At 46.6% G+C, this 20303-nt stretch overlaps 7 protein-coding genes across 7 annotated transcripts; 4 read left to right on the top strand and 3 right to left on the bottom strand.

Annotated features, from left to right (window-relative positions):
* Positions 1-2592: 2592 nt before the first annotated feature.
* On the top strand, positions 2593-5647 carry F5891DRAFT_1161698 (MFS general substrate transporter). Its single transcript, XM_041365264.1, has 21 exons — positions 2593-2803; positions 2861-3018; positions 3079-3190; positions 3248-3326; positions 3390-3462; positions 3512-3531; positions 3699-3764; positions 3817-3844; positions 3893-3911; positions 3964-4043; positions 4096-4146; positions 4201-4278; positions 4336-4522; positions 4579-4611; positions 4662-4751; positions 4802-4908; positions 4959-5098; positions 5156-5190; positions 5246-5288; positions 5339-5526; positions 5584-5647. The coding sequence occupies exons 2-21, from the start codon at positions 2879-2881 to the stop codon at positions 5599-5601; spliced, it is 1587 nt and encodes a 528-aa protein (XP_041231674.1). The 5' UTR covers positions 2593-2803; positions 2861-2878; the 3' UTR covers positions 5602-5647.
* Positions 5648-5777: 130 nt separating this feature from the next.
* On the top strand, positions 5778-7707 carry F5891DRAFT_552803 (uncharacterized protein). The gene is made up of 8 exons (XM_041372224.1): positions 5778-5999; positions 6052-6088; positions 6138-6177; positions 6236-6398; positions 6450-6653; positions 6706-6809; positions 6861-6923; positions 6971-7707. The coding sequence occupies exons 1-8, from the start codon at positions 5846-5848 to the stop codon at positions 7328-7330; spliced, it is 1125 nt and encodes a 374-aa protein (XP_041231673.1). The 5' UTR covers positions 5778-5845; the 3' UTR covers positions 7331-7707.
* Positions 7708-7747: 40 nt separating this feature from the next.
* F5891DRAFT_1244109 (major facilitator superfamily domain-containing protein) lies at positions 7748-10671 on the bottom strand (the record flags this gene model as incomplete). Its single annotated transcript, XM_041369773.1, has 20 exons — positions 10260-10671; positions 10074-10185; positions 9944-10022; positions 9823-9895; positions 9751-9770; positions 9620-9690; positions 9504-9564; positions 9421-9448; positions 9347-9365; positions 9211-9294; positions 9111-9166; positions 8984-9061; positions 8747-8933; positions 8656-8688; positions 8516-8605; positions 8360-8466; positions 8161-8296; positions 8027-8069; positions 7897-7972; positions 7748-7838 (listed from the first exon to the last, which is right to left on the bottom strand). The coding sequence occupies exons 1-20, from the start codon at positions 10367-10369 to the stop codon at positions 7748-7750; spliced, it is 1554 nt and encodes a 517-aa protein (XP_041231672.1). The 5' UTR covers positions 10370-10671.
* F5891DRAFT_552843 (uncharacterized protein) lies at positions 10542-11917 on the top strand. The gene is made up of 2 exons (XM_041372225.1): positions 10542-11546; positions 11600-11917. The coding sequence occupies exons 1-2, from the start codon at positions 10713-10715 to the stop codon at positions 11705-11707; spliced, it is 942 nt and encodes a 313-aa protein (XP_041231671.1). The 5' UTR covers positions 10542-10712; the 3' UTR covers positions 11708-11917.
* F5891DRAFT_552756 (uncharacterized protein) lies at positions 11752-12365 on the bottom strand. Its single transcript, XM_041372223.1, has 5 exons — positions 12260-12365; positions 12127-12209; positions 12047-12071; positions 11926-11992; positions 11752-11871 (listed from the first exon to the last, which is right to left on the bottom strand). The coding sequence occupies exons 1-5, from the start codon at positions 12290-12292 to the stop codon at positions 11795-11797; spliced, it is 285 nt and encodes a 94-aa protein (XP_041231670.1). The 5' UTR covers positions 12293-12365; the 3' UTR covers positions 11752-11794.
* Positions 12366-12512: 147 nt separating this feature from the next.
* Positions 12513-16557, bottom strand: F5891DRAFT_1004129 (uncharacterized protein). Its single transcript, XM_041360337.1, has 3 exons — positions 15538-16557; positions 13379-15399; positions 12513-13319 (listed from the first exon to the last, which is right to left on the bottom strand). The coding sequence occupies exons 1-3, from the start codon at positions 16358-16360 to the stop codon at positions 12924-12926; spliced, it is 3240 nt and encodes a 1079-aa protein (XP_041231669.1). The 5' UTR covers positions 16361-16557; the 3' UTR covers positions 12513-12923.
* Positions 16558-18708: 2151 nt separating this feature from the next.
* Positions 18709-20300, top strand: F5891DRAFT_1004125 (carbonic anhydrase). The gene is made up of 4 exons (XM_041360336.1): positions 18709-19135; positions 19184-19278; positions 19335-19408; positions 19474-20300. The coding sequence occupies exons 1-4, from the start codon at positions 18935-18937 to the stop codon at positions 19815-19817; spliced, it is 714 nt and encodes a 237-aa protein (XP_041231668.1). The 5' UTR covers positions 18709-18934; the 3' UTR covers positions 19818-20300.
* Positions 20301-20303: the final 3 nt, after the last annotated feature.

Here is a 20303-nt window from a genome sequence, read left to right as displayed (position 1 = left end):
ATCACAAATTTGGTGGGTCACTATGTGAAATGGAACGAGCAAGTGTACTAATGGTCTCTAAGGGGAGCTTGAGAACACAATGCTTTGTTCATACATCAAGGCTACAATGCTTCACCGCTGGCTTGCCTGACCGAGACATTTTTAATAGAGTATATGCACCCCAGAGTGCTGAAAATTCCAGCCAAAAGCTAGCTGAGGACCCTATGAATGACGTTGTCCAGGTGCCCGACTCTGCGACGACTAGCACTGTGCCTGAGGACCTATATACCCTCCTCAGATGGCGAACACCAATACTACATGCCACACTCAAATTTGATGGTGTTATATACAGTAGGGCATCCACACACTTGGGGAACAGCCAGATTCTCTTTTACCCCCGAGGAGACCGGACATTGACCCCTGTCCCTGCTAGTATCAAATATATCTATGGTATGCTGACAGGAGATCTGTTGTTTGCTACACAGAGACATCTCCCATTGAATCGCTGTGACCGTACCATTGATCCCTTCTCGATGTATCCTGACTTCCCAGCAAAACTGTACTCAATGGAGCTCAAGAGTCACTTAGAAAATGTGAAGGTATCCTGGGTTGTCAGTCACTTCGCACATTGGGTAGTTTCTGACCGTCATGCAGTGATTCTATCTCTATCTCATGATTAGTCAGTTTATTACTTTGCTTTCTAAAGTTGTATTTTTTTCATGCCCCTACACTTCATGCTCATGAGTTTTACATAGTTTGGAGTCAGACGTAGTTTTACATTACTGTATATAAATGAAGATATTTTTTGCCCATTTCAGTCTGATCACCATTAATGCTTGTTGCGGGTGGTGAGCGGGCGACGATCAGGCGATTTATTTCATCCAAGGGCAAAACTTAAAGTTTTGCTATCACATTTTGTTGCCAGTGTAAACTTCAAATTTTGAGCATTCCCTAATTGTTGGACAAAACTTGAGCATTAGCAAGCATATAGCCATAGATTAAACTTCAAGTTTCGTCCGAAGTTTTATGTGATAATTAAATTTAAAATTCAAGCAGACGCTAAAAATCTGACTATATTTCTTATTTGCATTGACATATAGTCAACGAAACAATAGCGGTGGATATTTCATGTTTGGGATTTCACACACAAAGTTGACTAAATTTGAAGTTATATGCCCCTCTTTATGTCAGTTCAAACTTCAAATATTTTCTTCGCATTTCGTACAATGTATAAACCCGTCCTAAATATCGATAACCCCGATTGGCAGAGTCGGCCATCAGATGCTGCATACCAAATTAGGAAAATCTGTCAAGCTCCGCTCGAAATTCACTTTTGGCTGACGAAATTTTTGAAACTTCAGTTTTTTGAAAAAGTGTTCTGATAGTCTTACTATGTTACTCTAGCATAGCCCATCTATGATATTTTCAAGATAAAAGAAGCCTTTCTAGAGGTGTAGATAGGATCACAAATTTTGATGTTGGTAGTTGCCGCTTTTGAGGGCAACACACTGTATGCACAATTTTTCTCAGCATGTGCATCACATTTGTATACAGGACTTTTTGCCTCACCGGCTGTGTCTCAGGTGTGATGCGCCCTCGCTTACATTAAGATATGTCATAATGTGATGCCGCTAGGGAATTTCCGACATAGTATCAGCTCGTCCGACTCGGAGACTACAGTGTGTTGCAAATGACTTTAGAGTCCCGTTTCCAAAAATTTGCCAATCTTTGTTTGTTCCTTTGTTTTGACGTGTGACTTCTGTCACACTTGGTCAATTTTTATGCCGCTGGGAGCTGGCAATGAGTCGCAATACTATTGTTGGGCCAGAGTTGCAAAATTGTATAGAGTTGCAAAATGCTTCATAGCTCACGCAACAACACATCTTAAGTCCTCTATTCTTGGATCTAGGACCTTCCAACACAGATTCATAGCATTGTATTTTTTTTATAAAAAAATAAGTATGAGGAACATGTACGGCTTCAAATCTATCACTCGAAGTCACCTGTTTCGCATAGAATAGTTAGGGGAAGACGAAGTTTCTAACCAAAAAATTTCATTTTTTTTTCACATACACTTTATACCTACCCTTACCTTCTGAGCATTTTTCCGATGAGAATAGAGCAGAGTTGTGGTTGTTATTGACGATGCAATCACTGGTGTCAAAGAATGCTCAAGCGTGACAGGTTGGGGCGGAGAATCAATTCTGATTGCGGACTCTCTCGCGCTGCAATCATCCTAATGCCAATGTTGCTACTTTCTCGTCTCATACGTACCGGTTGCCGGATCGGGGTTCATATTCATGAAATTGACATTGTGACATAGTGTGACATCTATGCCAACCCGCTCATGGGAAATTTTGCAACTCTCTACTATTTCTAACATCTTGCGTCGGCATCCCTCTGGCAGCATCTTTTAAATACCTTTTGTTCTTCTGTCAACTAGAGCTTTCCTATGACACACGTAGCTATAATTCCATGTAATTATTTTGTCTCAATGTGGGGTAGTTATTGAGATATGAAAATGAGGTCTTCAGATTTTGCAACTCTGGCCCAACGACAGTAGCTGGTGGCAATGAATTGTTGATGTGACCAAAAGTCCCGCATTTGGCTATTACGAACTATTATACAAACACCGAGCTCGCAAAAAAATTCTCGTGCACCTCTAAAGTCATTTGCAACACACTGTATACTGAACAGGGATCTTAAAACGATGCTTGAATGACGATTTTAACTCTAGATTGGCAGATTGTGAGGCCTTGAGCGCTTGAGCCTCAAGGCCTCACTATCCGCACTCCCCTGAAATTAAAAGAGATACGTTGTCATCGTAAGCACCGCGCTTTGAATTGATGATGGGTACCGAGTGACGATATTCGCTTCCCAGCTCTCGCCTCCACTACCAATGGCTCTAGAGGATGTTAGATCCCAGCAGCTGCAGTCAGAAACGAAGGCAGATGACTCACTCAAAGTCGATGTTACCGATGAGGTGGATTTTGTCGCTTATTACGAGCAGGCTACTGGCCGTTTAGTAGTGGACCCCGAGTACGTGGTTGTTGCTCCTACTTATCCCGACTCCATCGTTACTCATTCGTAACTCACTAGACAGGCGAAGGTCGAGTTTGGGGAGGTAATGGCCTCTAGGCTCAAGCTTAGCCCCGATGGGTTGAAGGTTCTCTGGCCTCAACCCGCTGACGACCCGAACGACCCACAAAATGCTCGTCATTTCTCGCTATCGTGTCCCTTTTACTGACACTAAGCTATTTATTCGTAGTGGACCGATTTCCGCAAGACTGTGCATTTGATCATCATTACAATGTCTGCAGTGATACCTGACTTCGACTCTGGAATCGGTATGTATTTCGCCCTCGCTCAATATCCATAATAGTGTCATTGTGAAATACTTTTATTTACAGGAATCGCGTCGATATTTAACCTCGCTCAAACTTATGACACGACCTCCGGTGTCATCAACGATTTGACGTCGAAGTGCGTGATGCATCAATCGTTACTTACATTCAATGACAATTCCCTGAAGCTGGAGCATCTTCCTTCTGGGTGAGATCACACCATTACATGAAAATAACCTCTTCTCATCTGTAGCCCAGGTTGGGGAGGCATCTTCTGGGTCATGCTCATGAGACGGTATGGTCGGTTGCCAGTACTCTTCTGGAGTCAGGTATATATTTCCAGTGATTTGGCCGATATGAACCCTGAAACTTGAGCGCAGCTTTTTGCGCTTGCATTCTTAGTTGGTGCCACACTGGCGCCGAATCTAGCCACCTTTGCAGGTATTCACACAATAATCTGGTATTCATTGGACGATGTTAACTGCTGATGAAGGGATGCGATGTTTGACTGCATTCTTTGGGCAGGTCGTCATTTTTTCATGGCTGCGTTAAACTAACAACGGTTTCAGAACGTGTCCCCAGGTGACAGTACGATTAGTGGCAATCCTGGTGATAACTTTGTCATTCACCAACCTCCAAGGGTCTCTATGTCGTGACAGATATCTTCCCCTTCCATCTCCAAGCACGGAAGCTGAATATCTGGACCTCGGGTTTTGTTATGTCAGAGAATGAATCCTTTTATTGGGAGAAACATTTCTCACTTATCTCATAGATCGCCTTTCTTATCACCGTTTGTATTTGGCTTTCTTGTAGCGCGTGCGAGGTACGTCTTACATATACTGTCCTTGCTTCAGAATACTAATCAATTGTTGGACAGCTGGAGATGGGCCTATGCTATAGGATCTATTTACAGCGCCATCGTATTATTTCTCATTGCGTTTTTTATGGAAGAAACGTACGTTCTGATATACTGTTTCTTCTTATGATAGTGGCGTTGACTTTGCTGAACCAGTATGTATGACCGTCACCTTGCATTGAAGCCACTGCAAATTTCTACGGGACTGCGATATCGATTTGAAACTTTGATAGGTGTCACTGGGTACAAGATGGCAAAATACAGACCGCGATGGCCGGAAGTTCTAGTGGCATCTTTGGATGTCGCTTGGCGTCCTCAGTTTTTCTTCATAGTTCTCTTTGAGGTGAGATAAATTGCACTGCTGACCATACTTAGCACATTTGCTGATCTTTTCGAAAGGCATTGGTTTTCGGGTTCTCGATCGGTGTGAACGTGGGCGTTTCCGTTTCGACCTGCAGTAATAAACTTATCGACTTTTGTAGACGACAAATGTTGTCTTCATGGGATCTTCTCCTCCCGTCGGATTTGGCTTCAGCCAATATGCCGTGGCTGGGGCGTATGCGACTCCAATTGCAAGTTTTTTTCCATCTATGAAGTACTGTTCTCAGCATGGAATTTTTAGGTCGCCGTCCTTCTTGGCGAGTTCATTGGACGTTACGTCAATGAATTCATTATGGATCTGCATATTCGCAGAAACGGTGGTTTCTTTGAGGCCGAGAGCCGCCTGTGGTATGCAAACTCAACTGATGGTCCAAGGTTAGAGCTGAGAATTTGTGTAGGACCTGTTACTTAGCCATGTCGCTTTACATTTGTGGCTTTTTGACGCTGGGTGCTGGGATACAAAATCTCAACGAAGCCGCTCTCATTATGGGCTGGGGCATTGCATTTGTTGCAATCACCCTCAACACCGTTGCAGTGTGTAGGTCTCGGATCCAATACTTCGAGTATCGTGGGAAAACTCAAGGAATATTATTAGACGCATATTGTAATGACTGCTTCCCTCGCAGGGCAGTGAGTGATGCATATATATTTATTTGCATTTCAGTGACACGTTCTTCCCCTCTAGGGCGAAGTCAGTGCCCTGTTAAACTTTGCAAGATCAGTGGGCGGTGAGTTACAATGACGCATGCTTTGTCCAACGTTCACAATTGTGCCCTAGGTTTCGCAGTCGCATATTTCCAAGTCCCATGGGCTACAAAATCTGGAGGACTGATGGTGTTTGGTGTCGAAACAGCGCAAGTGATATCGCTTGACACACTCAAAGAGTCTGACGGTTTCTATAGGCTTGTGATTGGCATGTTTTTCGTCGCCGTTCCTATGACACAACTGAAGGGAAGCTACTTCCGAGTAAGTGCGGTTCTTTTCATTTGTGTTACAGCACTGAACCTGTACGTCAAATATTAGGCACGTTTTGCCTTATAATTGGCACTTGACAGCTTCTCGATTTCAGAACCAGAAGAATTATTTAGAGTTTAGACATATACGCTACTGGTTCCTTTGTTGTACATACATCCAAGTATGTACCTGCGGGCGTCTACAATGTTATGTTTTGGATGCAGTAAATTGACTTACCTAATTTTATTACGTACTGAGGGAGGAATAAGTCCAGCACCCGAACTCTTCAAATTCATCTCTTCAACCTTTTCTTCCGTCATTATACTTGACTATGTTCTTACCGACCCTCGTCTCTCTTTTTTTCATATCTTCGGCAACAGTCCAAGCTTCTCCATGCGTCGCTTTTGATGCCAATTGGAACCTCCTTGCTTTCAACCTCAACGGCAAAGACTGGAACGCGGGCACCCAAGACACCTGGTCCAGCAGTCAGTTTCTTGTCATTATAAGAACTAGAGCCCTAACATTCTGTTTATGCAGGCACTGCAGCCACAGACATCACAGCATCCAACCGACCGTCAGTAATTTTCGGCATACATACACCACTCTTACATTTTTCCCCACAGGCCGTTTGATGCAGCTAACACTACATGCTACCTCTCGCAGGCAAGTCTGAGCATGCGCAATTGTAGCTTTTGAAGGCGGGCTAATTTCCCATTGATAGTATGCCAACGCGATCTATGCCATTAATGCCGATTCCAAGAATCCTTCCTCTCTTTACATCTACGATGCGGCTGCAAAATCATGGTCCATGCAAGCGGTCAATGCTGGTTCTTTCGACTACACGTCTTTCGGCGCTATTCTGGACCACGACACGAACGTCTTCTGTAAGTTTGTGCCGTTACTATGTAACGTGTCTTGTTGACATGCCACCACAGATGCGTTGTCACAGGGAAACCTCTTCTCCCTAGACATGGGTTTACTTAATGCGGCCAATAGTACACCATTAAGCTGGACTAACGATGAACAAGTGCCGTACCCCTCGAATTACGTTCCAGTCATGGCTCTTGCGCAAAATCACATTCACTTCCTAGACGTGCCCAACGTCCCTGCTGGGAGCGCAGACATTTTCGTCATTCATTGTGCGTACTATACGCTTATCATCATGGGGAGAGACACTGATAGTGGCACCAGACTCCTACTTCCAACCGCAGTCTCAAGCCTACCCGCTCCCAGATGGGAGCGCATTCCCTACCACTTACGGCCATGTTGCCTCATTCTTCCAGGCGGACAACACAGTAAGTCCTATACTTTTTTCTACTTGAAATACATTCTCATGTAGTTGATAGGTCCAGCAAGAGTTCGCATTCATTCCCGCAGATTCCTCTGCGACGTACGTTGTCAATGTTGAGGTACGATCCCTCATTTTGACTCATTCTCACTACTAATCAATCTTCAGACAAACACCACTCAGGCCCTAGCGGCGCCCACCACTAAGGACTCCAAAGCGACATACTTTGCCGGTGTCACAGCTCTCGTGCAGCTCACAAGCAATGGCACCGTGTCTTACCTCCCTTACCTTGAGGGTAACACGAGTACGAACATCGCTGCAACATGGGCTACTGTGAGCAACCTCGCGGCAGCTGCTCCACCGTCGTCATCATCCTCTTCGAGCTCCAGCGGGTCGAGTAGCAATACTTCCAGCTCACACAGCACGACCAGTCCAAGCACCACTGCATCTGGAGCCGCTTTGGGCGCAAGCGTGCAATACAGCGTATTCATCACTTGTGTTCTGTGTTTCGCTGCGTTCGTAGTATGAACACTACTATCCTTTTTTTGAACAGTGATGCTACAACTTCATATGGGACCTTTTACACACATAGTTGGAGTACCCGCTGTGATCCAGCATAGGACTGATTTTTTTTGGAAGTTAGACCATTTTGTGACCTCGCAGTTCAGTGTTTATTTCCCAGCATAGTTTAATTCATTCCTTGTGTTGTCTGACATGTTCTTCCTTATTATGGAGAAATTGTGTTTATTAGGTCTGGCGGAGATTCCTTGTAATTGTTTCTTATAGTCTTAAGGTTTCTAATGCTTCCAAGCGGTAAGAAACTTAATGCGACTGGTGCAAACGTCTTCGCAGAATACAATCCTTGCACTTGCCTCATGAAATTAGCAAGATTGCATTACAAGGCGAAGTGCTCCTAAAATGCCAGCGGGAAGTTAGAGGACAACATCAGATAATAATGATATTGTCGCGTACTCGGAAATATCTCCCTCTCAGTTGCACCGTTGGCACAGCAATTAAAAACAATCCTATGACAATCCTGTCATGTGGTTAGAACTGGTTGGAATCTGTTCTGAGCTGCTCTGGCGTGTACATACGCTGCTTCAACACCAAATGTCTGAATTCCACCAGATTTTGTCGCCCATGGGACTTGGAAGTATGCTACGCTGAAGCCTGTGAATAATCATGATGTGTGGGCAAACGCAGAGAAGTATTGCGAATGCCTACCACCGAGCACGCGCGCCAGGTTGAGCAGAGCACTAATTTCTCCCTGATGCCGCGGGAAACAATCACTGCAATATGCGTCTGAAACGAATTAGCAACTAAACCAATAATCGCAGTTGATAGTGCGGCTCACAGACGGCGACTGTATTCACCATGACCGCTATTTCCGCTATCCCCCACCCTATGATAAATGCAGCTTTATTCAAATGCTGAATACCAGCTCCCAGTGTCAAGAAGCCGCAGATGAATAGTGGCATTGCTACATAACATGCCCTGCAATATCATATGCATATCATATCAGTAGCTGCTAGGTGATAACCAACATTCTGCACCCACCATAATCGACTCTCGGCCTCAAACATACCTTTATTCTTCCGGATAGTGAAGTTCATAATTCGTTCATTGAGAAATCGCCCGCCCAACTCTCCTAGAATCACTGCTAGCTAGTACGACATGAACACACTAGCGTCTGCTGCTAACAGTGAGGCTCACGATCGGAGTCGCATAGGCACCAGCAACCACAAATTGGCTGAATCCAAAACCGACTGGAGGAGGGGAGCCCATAAAAACGACATTCGTCACCTAGCGTCCTTAATTATCAAAGATTGCTTCAGCAACAAATAGCAGCTCACATTGATGCCAACTCCGAATCCAAAAACAAAGGCCTTGAAGTGAATACCATTAAGGTTGAGACATTGCCAATTGCTTTATTTACAAACTCACTTCAAAACATACAACCAAGATAAACTGAGGTCTCCATACAACGTTCAAACATGCCCATACAACCTCTGACCAGCGTGATCGATACTTGGCCATCTTGTACCCCGTGATACCAATCAGAGTCTCGAGTCGAAATTGTATGCCTGGCAATATTCGTTGTGGGTTGGGATCCAGATGGCGGTCATACATCCTAATAATGAGATAGCATTATACAAGATTGGTTATGAAACATAAACTTACGTCTCTTCCATAAACAGACCGATTAGGAGTACAACGACGGCGCTGTAGAGCGATCCAATCCCATAGGTCCATCGCCAGCTGCACGCGCATTATTAGCTGTTTATCTCAAAAGGAATGGTAGACTTGCCTCGCACGTGCTACAAGAAAGCCAAAAACAAATGGCGATAAGAATGGGGATCTGTACTAAGTCATGAGTGCAGTTAAATGCCGATGAGCTCATTGACAACATGCATGATGAATCCAAAGGTCCAAATATTCAATTTTCGAGCTTGTAGATGGAATGGGAATATGTCAGTGATAACATACAAGCCCTTGAATCAAGTTCAAACGACGATATCATGGATGAGGGCATTTAGGGCGTACCGTGACCTGAGGACATGTCCTACTTATCCGTAAGTATCATCCTCGCTAATTGAGAAACTAAGATAGGAGCATACCCAAAAAATGCTGTCAAACAGCGCATTGCTTTCAAATGAAAAATGTCGGCATTTGAATTTGTTGACTGCTTATGAAATTTTACCTGTGAAGGTTGCCAGGTCCGGTGAAAATGTAGCGCCAACGAGGAAGGCAAGGGCAAAAATCTAAGCAAAGACTTAGGGATTCCAGCACTACAAAATTATCTCAAAAGATACGTGCCTGTGTCCAAAATAGCACAGGAAGGCGACCGTAACGTCGCATGAGCATGACCCAAAAGATCCCACCCCACCCTTGTGAGAAAAAGAATTAGTCAACCTGTGAGATTTCATCTCTCGAACAGCCGAATCAACCTAGCAGGAAAATGCTCCAACTATTGGCTATTATTAATATTTCCCTTCGCTAAAGAATGTAGGGCTACACACTTGGACGTGAGGTTATTGATAACACCTGTTGTTGTGTGATATGTCTGTGCCAATCCAAAGATTGAAGCAATCCCTAGCGATGTCATCAGATACTACAACAAGCATCGTAACGCGAACGCACCAATTCCCGAATCAAAGTCAGGTATGCTGGCTGCCAGAGTAATAACAAGAAGGTGCAGTGCTTTACGCCGATCACTCCACTATCTCAAGAGTTAGGTCACCTCAGAACAAGATGCCAACCATATTCTCACATTCTGTGGGTCATTCGGATCGTTGGCAGGTTGTGGCCAGAGAATCGTAGAGCCGTCGGGGCTCAATTTAAGCGTCGAAGCCAGTACCTCGCCAAACTCGATCTTAGCCAACCTAGAGTTGAAGGAAGGTGTGACGTTAGTCCTTAGCTCGCTGCTAGAAGCTAAGACTGCAATTGGGTCACATACTGAGGATCAATCACCAAACGACCGGCAGCCTGCTCGTAGTAAGAGGCGGGGTCGAATTTTTCTGCGACCTCGACATCAAATTTATCCGACTGTTCTTCTAGCTGGGGCATCGTGGCTCAGAGTCAGGGAAGTGGGACTGGTAGCATGGTGTCCGCCCGAAGGGTTTATATACCATGTCAAGATTATAATCAAGTTTCACATGTATCAGACAACTATTTTGGATGACTTGTCTGTTTTGCCAAGGCGCGATAGTAGGTCCCCGGCAACCTTCAAATGTTCTGGGGATACCCGTGCCAAGCTGGGGTAAATTCCTGAATTTGCAGCTCCTAGGATCCTGGTAGGTGGTAGTACTAACCTAGTTCGAAAGAAGACAGCCACGCTATTTACAACTCAGGAACGCGTCGATGTCCACGTGACACAATTGCTTCTACTTCCTCCATACCTGAAGAAATCATGGATGATACCTTCGTTGCTCTATCTGCTCGTCTGCGTCGACGCATAGATGATGCATTCGACAGAGCTACTGGAAACACCTCAAGATCATCAAACCCACCTCGAAAGAAGCGTAAGCTTGACTCAGCTCAGTCCGGTGGATTCGCCGCTGTAGAAGACGTATCACCAGGAGGATTCTTGATAGAGGATGCTGGTGGTTTTCTACTTGATGAATACGAAGACCGCACTCAGTCCCCATCTCCGGACCCTATCTCCATATCACTTTCATCTATCCCAGCTGCACTTCAACTTCTTGGACTTCCTCCGGATGACGAAGAAGTTCTTTCTGTGTTTCGAAATGCTACGTCAGGTTGGGGAGCAAGCTTGGAGGGATCGAGCGAAGTCAGCCGGAAGGACTGGCGATCGGTGTGTGCTGCCCTTCTAGAGGGAGAAGATGTGGAAGGGAGTGACGATGGCGGGCCTTCTGCTGCTCATTCCGAAACAACAGCACGCAGTGACCAGGAGGAAGATAGTGGCCCGGAAAATGATGAATATCGCATGTCCGTCGATGGGGACATGAGTGAACCAGAAGCATCTGATGAGGAATATCAAGATGATAAGCCTGCCGCTGTTTCTAGATCGCGCAAACCCCAAAAGGCATCCAAGTCGTTGCCCACCGACGCGGAGCTTCAAGATGCTGGTCAATTGAGCGCAAAACAAAAGGCTGAATGTCGGGAGGACTTCGCAAGGTTCTTCCCTGATGTGCCTGATGCTGAGCTGGACCGTCAGAAAATCATGATCAAGGACGTTACGCGCGTTGCTAATCTGCTTAAGGAGAAGATAAAGGCTGAGGAAGTAAGCAATCGAATTCTCTATCGGCGTTTCTTGTCGACAAAATCGCCCTTCAGATTATTGCAATGCTGGAGGTGTTCTCCACTTCACCAGATAAATCCATGAGTCTTCAAGACTTTGAAAGAATGATGATAGCAACAAAGCTCATAAGGTATGGGCAATAATGAACAAAAGCCTAGTTACAAAGTTCTACAACTGGAGTGGCATATTACAGTCCAAATGTGCTGGATATCATCGCAGTGACAAATCACCTAAGGTCCTGCCGTGCCATAGTTCACAGGAGGAGCAGAACCTTGATTGAGAGCCTGGTAATGCCCGTTGCCGGTGTCTATTACATCATAGTCTCAGCTGCAGTGCACAGGATGGCAAACAATATACGTACAATGGAACCCCCCGTAACCATATTTCTCTTCAGCTTGCATCTTCTTGTAGATGAGCCAAAAGGCATGCTATGATAAGGAGTCAGTGTCTGTCTCTTTCAAGGAGATAGGTAACCGGCGCACAATATGTCCGGGGAAATATCCCAAGCTATGCAGGTGATCAGTCTGTGTCATGGTTACCCCATTGACCATGGGAAGCTCACATGGTCAAACATATGTTGATGAGCAAGTCACAGCTACAGCCGGTGATGAAAGCAGCAGCAGCCGGCGGAAAGATGATAGCAACCTGTTCAGTGATTCAATTCCTTGTGTATGTTAAGCAAATATTGTACGAACAAGAATCAAAAGGACGTCAGAAGCTTTGACCATAGTGGCGCGCAAGCAAGAAGTTATGTTGATGCGGTTGGGAAGAAGCTGGGGCTTATATTTACGTGTGGGGCGCAGCCGCAGCGAACGCGAGGACCCCAGACTGCATGACCTCAGCAGCTTATAATTAGCGACACGAACCGAAAGTTGCCGGAGTGATGTATGTTCTTGAGGCCTGAATCCACTTTGCACCACAAATTTAAACGGGACGGCGTTCGTTGAGTCAACGAGAGAACAAGGGATGAGTTATGCAATTTCTGCCCTATCCAGAGAGCCCAATGATCGCTTAGTTTATAGACGGGATAGCTCGTGTACTAGAACGATAACTGCAGGAAAACTAACAACATTGTATGAAAGCCAGCTAGGGAAATGTGAAGGACGATTGAACGATAATATGATATGCGAGGATGATACTGCCATGAAGAAAACATTACTACTGTGTAAGCATGCATATGAAGCAAATTGTTAGCGATGGAGAATACGAGGACACAAACTAACCACATAAAGAACATAACAAAGAGGTAAAATCAATAACATCACCTGTCCACGAACACACTGAAATGTGCACACGGGTAAGGTCATCAACTTCGTTCGAGGATGCTTTTTGAAGAGTCACTGAGCGCAATACCAGCGATCAAGTGCTTTCCGATGCTGCTGGTCGTCGTTCTGGCGCCCATGAGCCTTCTGCTTCTTCGCCAATGACAAAGACAATGTCTTCGTCGTCGTCATCTTCCCCAAACGTATCAGCTTCTTCTTCTATTTCACCCTCCTGAACCTGGGCATAAGCGACCTGATCGTCCTGAGGCTCTATTCCCTCGGATCCAATCGGATGGCACACAATGCTCCTTGGAGCATTAGGCAAGACGAACTGCTTCCACTGCTCCCTGGCCATTCGAACATATTCACCCTTGACCTCAGTTAAGTTGGACAAGCTGAGTACATCGCGCACGAGATCGACCTCTGTGGTAAGCTTTTTCACTCTGTTGAACGAAGCTATCAGTGAAATGGGTATCCATCCCTGATCATCCATCTGCGTAACATGGCAGTACTTGTCAGAAAGATGAGATTCCCATCGATTATTGAACTCACCCGCTGCCGAAGGAAGAAGTCCTGTGCCATGTTCTCAGAGCTCAGATAATACTCTAACTGGCCAAGAAGACACGACCATGTTGGATCCAGAGGGAGCGGCAATGCCGACTGTGGCAAAGGGATGGGAGGTGCGCCGTTTACAGGTATAGTCACTGGAACGGGAACGGGATGGTATAATTCGTAATCGGGAGGTGTATAAGATGGAATCTGGACGTAACCGTTCATAGGTAGCGGCAAAGGATTGAACTGTGGAGGCGGCGTGACAGAAGATATGGAGGACCGTTGCTGGTGGTGGTAGCCCCCACGGCCAGCATGTCGCCCTTGGTAGCGACCACCAAATCCTCGGGCTCTTCGACCCCCATAAGCGCCCCGTTCGTGCGGCCCATACGAACCAGCCCAAGAGCCTCGACGGGGTCGCCCACGTCCAAACTCTTTGACTTGGTCCCACAGTTCCCGCCCTTCAAATGCCTCCTGCCACGTGTGATGAGTATGGATATCTTGTACTTCAAGCTGTAGCTCCTGTTCCTTCTGCAGCTGTATTTGTGCCTGCTCTCTCTGCCACTCGAACTGTCGTTGCCTCTCCCGAGCCTCTTTGGCGCGGCGAATGACATCAGTGGCATTATCTGTGCCACTCACGTCGCCGAATCCATATCCGTAGTCCTTTACCTCCCAGACGTCGCTCAACGCAGAATCATCCTCAGACTTCATGATTGAGGATCCATTCTGTCTTTTACTGCTCGGCGGCGTGACAGGTTTGTCATTCTTGGATGCCTGCGCCACAGATGTCGCAGCAGGCGGATGCTGGTCAGGTAGAGGAGCGACTGGTTGCACAGGTTGACCGGGTGGAGGTAGGTGCTCAGATGACGTGTTCTGTGAATCCTCCAATGGACTAGCCCCGTTCAGCCTGTCAAACGCTGTCGTTCCAAACACCCACTTCTTACTAGGTGCTGACACATCTTCCCCGACAACAGCATTCGGTTGCTCGTCAGCCGTCTTACACCCTTCCTGTTCCGCTACGGGACTCGCAGGAGGCTTCGAAAGGTTCTTGTTCGAATGTTTTTTATTTCCTTGACGGGATGGCACCGGTTCACCAGGTGGAATGCCGATGTAAAAGCCAGAGAAGTGTTCCGCCATTCGTCCAATGGATTTCTTGCCCTCCTTCTTCGCAGGCTCCTTTTCGTCCGGCGTCTGATGAACGTGATCATGGGTCGCGTCGATACTCCCAAAGACCATATTTCGTGAAATAATAACAGGAGGCAAATGCGAGTCATGCGAGCTCTCACATGAACGCTCGCTCTGCGTTAGACGGGTCTTTGATAATGGCTCCGTTGTGCCTGGAAAGGGTGGATTGAAGAATGACAGATGCATCAGTGGAGGCACAATGTACTCGTCCTGCAGTAACGGTGTAGAAAAGCCCGGAACAGGGCGAGGGTGGATTGGAGGAACGAACCCGTCCCACGGAATGCGCGAATGACAATATCCGCATGTCGCTGTGTATGGAGGATATACTGGGTATGGCGGAGTACCAGCTCCAGAGGGAGGGCGCGAGCCCGCGTACGTAGGAGAGGTGTGTCCTGAAACCGGATTTGCGTAGTACGGGTGTCGAATGCCCGAAAGTAGCGGCGACAGCCGTGCAGAATGCAGTGGCGCGTCAATAGTGGGTGGTATGGGCGGAGATCTGAAATAATGCGATGCAATGTCGGGGGGGTGAGAAAAAGTGTGATGGTGGTATGCAGTTCTCTCTGGGACCCTTGAACTCATGCGCGGCGGATTGTAGGGAACCTTTGGAGCCTCGTGACGAAGGTCGTACACTACAGTGAAATCGTCATCCGGTAGCCGCCTTCCTCGGATTGATAGCCGAGGACTCGAAGAGGAACTCCCAGCTCGACTTTCTACTCGGGAATAGGGCATCGAGTGCGAACCTGTAGAGTTCCCCTCAAATACGTTTCTGCTGTTCAGCCGAGACATTTGAGCTGATGTTGGTCTTGAGTCACTTTGATGTCGGGTAGAATCGATGCTATCTGCCGAACATAAATGTGACGAGCACCATCATCCAGTCAGTACGGTCTAGATATATCGAAAAACCATTGTAAAGAATCGTAAAAGTAGGATGCTTAAGAAAGGCGAAGGGCAGGGAGTCGACAAGGCAAATAACGTACTCTTTCTGGATAGATCAACTGAATTGGAGGAATTATGTGCGCCCGGGTGATTTTCCGATCTTCGGGACTTGTCGCCACCATCATTTCCTCCAAGGTCAACAGATGGAGATTTTGCGGCCTCTTGCCAATTAGAAACATCAATGTCATTAACTAGATGGATAGACTTGGAGGACGAGTGTCGAGAAAGGTGTGAAGGCATGCGCACGATAAAAGGATCATGGTCATCATGGTCTCCATCGAGAGAAATCGTCTGCGATGGACTCGAACGAGATGTGGAAGTCGATGATACAGTATTGGGGACATCAACTGAATGCGGGGAAGTACTCATGACAATGGGCCTTAGCCTGGGTGGGACTAAAGGCGCTCCGACAGAAGATGTGACTATTGCGCGAGGTTGCCTCTGAGGTTGGTGGACATGCAGATGTGCATGGGCCATCTGCTCTTTCAAACGTTCGGTCCATACATTCACAGCAGGCGCCGCCTTTGGCACGTTGTTGGCATTCGAATGCACATGGTTCGTTGATCCGTTGTGGTCCTTAACGGTATGCTGCGAAGATATCTCGGTAGGGAGTTCTGGAAAATCAGAAGCACCGGCCTGAGATCCGCTTGTCGCTTCGACAAAACTGAGCAATTTGGGTAATTGAGATGTAGCGTTCGAAGGTGGTGAAGAACTTGAAGATGAAGATACCCCAGACGCGCCAGAGACGGTTGGAAAGTCTCCAAGAGGGTTCCGAACAGCGTTAGGAGAGCGAGGAGTCTTTTTTACACTTTCAGCGTAAGAAACTGGAGGTTTAATCAATGGTGCAGGCGCTGACGAAACCATCTGCCTGCTTGCAAACGTGCCTGAAGTGACTTGACGCGAAATCGATGGTTAACAGGTAACTAATTGACTGGTTGAAGAAATCAATGGTCTGAGAGATGCTTGACCGGTAACAGGTGGGGGCTAAAACAGGTTGGGCGTGTTTGATGTAAAGTAGGGATATGGAAGATAGTAGGGGGAGGCGATGAAGGGGTTCAAGCACGCGCTCGTCTACATAATAATTTGACAATGGCCCCTACAGCCATACCGGCACTTCCCGTTGAATGGCGTCGGCTACGACCGAGCCTCGACCGAGTACGATCGAGCCTAATAGGTCTAAGCATTAAAGCATCTGATTCATCGATCAACATCTTTTACATAGGCTTCTTATCCAGTTGATAAACTGATAATGTTCCTCATGACCTCCTGGCGATATCCACCTCATGACCATCATTGCCGTATCTTGGACAGCTGATCCCTTTTATTGTATTACGCCCATGGTCAGGCGAATTCGCAAACGTCGGGTCGGATCTTTACGTCCCAGTCTCTTCAATTATGTTTGGCATAGAAAATGAATTCGTATCATGAAGGTCCCGCAATCTGTGTGTATTGCCGACGCTATAATGACTTCTCTATTATTGTAATCGCCTTTGGAACTTCATCAGGATAAATATACTGCGCACATGCCACAAGGCAATCCTTACCAGAGAGGAACGGTCCGTAGAAGCCTAGTTTTCAATCCCACTAGCACGAAAAACTATCTATTCATTCTTGGCGGATGCATATAACAAGCACCCTCGCGCATACACGCTTCACTCATACAGTGCTTCCAAAAATGCTCAAGTAATAGCTTCTTCGAATGTATACTTGTAATGAGGTCAGGATAACCATTGCCTTGTGGTCCTCTTACTACTGCCTACGAATGGCGGGAGTACATGAATTGTTCGAGTTTCAAACGGATGTTTACGGTCGCCTACCCACTTCCACCCAGGCTGCCGGGCATGGTATCCAGAGTCGATCCGATCACGCAAATACATTCAGTTGCTATCGGCACTTCCACCGAAAGTTCGTATGAGATATAGTCAACGCAGATCTGCACGGTCGTGAGCTTCATATCCGTGGTGCACACGAGTCTGATCCACGTCATTAAGAGCGTGTCTTAATGATAGAGGCTAGATGGCCGGCGGGGATCGATCTCGCTTGACATATTAAATACCCAGCTGTTAATTACCTGTGTCTCTCAGGTGATTTGCTATGTTCGGCGCAAGGGGCCACTTAGAAGACAGGACGTCGCGAAGCAAACGCACTACGAAAACACTCCGATGGGCCTACGCAGCCTTAGAGGTTATACTGGCGGGGATCATTGTCCAACCTTTGAGGTGCATAGTTCGCGGAGATTGTGTATTTGAGCATGGATTGACAAGGGACATGAAAGCTGACGGAAAGTTGACGAGCAACATAATAAGCAAAAGTGAATCACAGCGGAGAAAGTCAGCAGGGTGTCGACGTGTCAATGTTGACAATGAATTCGTGTAGAATGGGTATGCAAAGCAAAGTTTGGCTCTGCCCTAATCAGCAGATAGCCTTCGCGGATAACCCCAGGTTGCATATCATTTGTATCGCTGTGACACAAACAACAGGGAACAATTGAGGAAAGATGTCAGACCCATAAGGACAACTGATTTTCGGTAGAAAACCTCCACAGAATAGTCGACAACCAGCTGCATGGAGGACTAGTGCAAATATGTACGTCACCGGTTTCGAACGACGTAATTAGTCCACACTGTAATTAGTCACCAGTGGTGTTTGAGCGCGTTGATCCGGAGGTCCACCTGACGAGTACGAGGCGTTTGAGGGGTCACATCCATGATCCGATAACCAACTTGCGCAGTCATTCCAAGGCACGAGGCATTGCAAGCTTATACTGATTTCTTGGTGTGAGAGCTAATCTTCTCAAGATCTTCGTTCGGGGATTTCAAATCATACTCCCATGGAGTCTGAGCGCAAACCAATCGGCGTTACACAGTACCTGCACATTATCAAATAAAGCTTACTGTCAGATCGATACTCTGGTAGGGGCTAGTGTCTCACCTAGCGGTGACCTCGGTCGCTCTCCCTCTTTTAACAAAAGGTAAGATGGCTGTACTGATGGTTCCGTGAGAGAGCACTGCTAGCGAGCATGATGTCGGAAAAGTCTACTGCATGTTCGTGGCCTTTCAAACTCCGTGACCTTGCTTGAGACACCTCCACTATGCATTGGATATAAATTATAATTGGTCTGCAGTTTTACTGTAAAAGCATTTCTGAGTTGTGACGAGGTGCGAGATACTCAGACTTTTATAATATATATCTTGAAGTATTCTAATTAAATGCTGCTGAAAGTCACCAAATATTTCAACGAGGAACAAAGCTTTGGCTAAAATAGATATATACCGTTATGCTAGCGATTAGAATGACGCTCACATGAGCTCCCAGCCTCCCACTCGATCGCGCGAGAGTCGAGTCACATCCCATCATCCATGCCCTTCTTCCTACCATTCGTACTTGAGCTAATCTGTACTACTCACCGACACTCACCGTGCTGCAAGATATAAGACAATGCTTAGGGCCACCTACATCCGTGGCCCAACCATTTTCCGATCCTTATTCGTCTTACCTTCACTACGCTTCCCACCCCTCCGCAATATGTCCCACAGACCCATCCAAACTTTGCTCAACGCCAACGAGGAGTGGGCACAAAGCGTAGTAAAGGACACACCCGACTTTTTTGCTCGGTCAGCCACCTGCCAGAATCCCAAGGTATGCCCATCGCTCTGTTTTTAGCCACATTTTCGAATTTCATTTCAGATCCTTTGGATTGGCTGCTCTGACTCACGAGTACCGGAATCGATCATCACAGCATCTAAGCCTGGTGATATTTTTGTGCACAGAAACGTTGCCAAGTACGTACGAAAAAAAAATATCAAAATCTGTGTTATACTCATACCCGTCCCTGTAGCCAATTCCACCTCCATGATGACAGCGCCCTCTCAGTCCTCTCATTTGCTGTCAAAGAAATTGGCGTTGAACACGGCGAGTTTCTTACTACTCTTATGATGAGGTCGATCCTCTCTCTAACGAGTACATGCCTCCAACAGTCGTTCTCGTCGGCCACACCAACTGCGGAGGTGCCATGGCTTGCATAGAAGCAGCCAAAGTCGCTGCCACTAACCCCAGCACATCCACCCCACTCACGCGCTGGTTGAGCCCCCTTACCGCACTCGTTCGATCTCTTGATCTTTCCGCGTGCTCTGCGAATGAGGCGCTGAACAAGGTCGTCGAAGCCAATATCATCAAGCAGGTCGACAATATCTGCAAGTCGGAGCCCATTACCACTGCCTGGGCAGACCCGCTTGCGAAGAAAGTTACTGTGCACGGATGGATGTACGATCTTGCTGAGGGACGCATCAAAGAGCTCGTCGTTCGTGACTCTCAGGCGTGACAAAAACAGATCACGACTTGTTTATCTTTGATACCAGCACAATCCCCAAGGCTTTGCGCCAAATTCATGGTTTTCGATGCATTCTTTGCTAGATTTTCTGAAAAATAGCTCTACATGTCGAAGGTGTTTCTAGGATTACGCATATCTCTTGCACCTTCCACACTAGTATTGTAGGTGAGCAATGTGTCAAATCATTTGGATTTTGGAATCGCGCCTTCGGAGCTCAATGATTGCGATCTCATTGCTGAGTATCGTGACCAAATTAAAAGTGCTGCGATGGCCAAACCTCAGGGGTGCTTAAAGTGAGAAGCATCTTGATTGATCTAACGCTCCGGGGCAGTGATGAGTCTAGCATGCAACTTGAGTATTGCATTGAAGCTTTATTGCTAGATAGGCATCCAAGCAATTTCTGAAAGTTTGGCTGCAAAGCCAGAAGGCAATGTCTGGTCCTGCGGAGGATCTTGTCCAGCGCACTTGTCTGACGCT

Source organism: Suillus fuscotomentosus (genome assembly GCF_016647785.1).
Source record: "Suillus fuscotomentosus strain FC203 chromosome Unknown F5891scaffold_5, whole genome shotgun sequence".
NCBI lineage: Eukaryota > Fungi > Basidiomycota > Agaricomycetes > Boletales > Suillaceae > Suillus > Suillus fuscotomentosus.
Note: the sequence above shows the minus strand (reverse complement) of the source record. Positions and strands in the feature narration are given on the sequence as shown.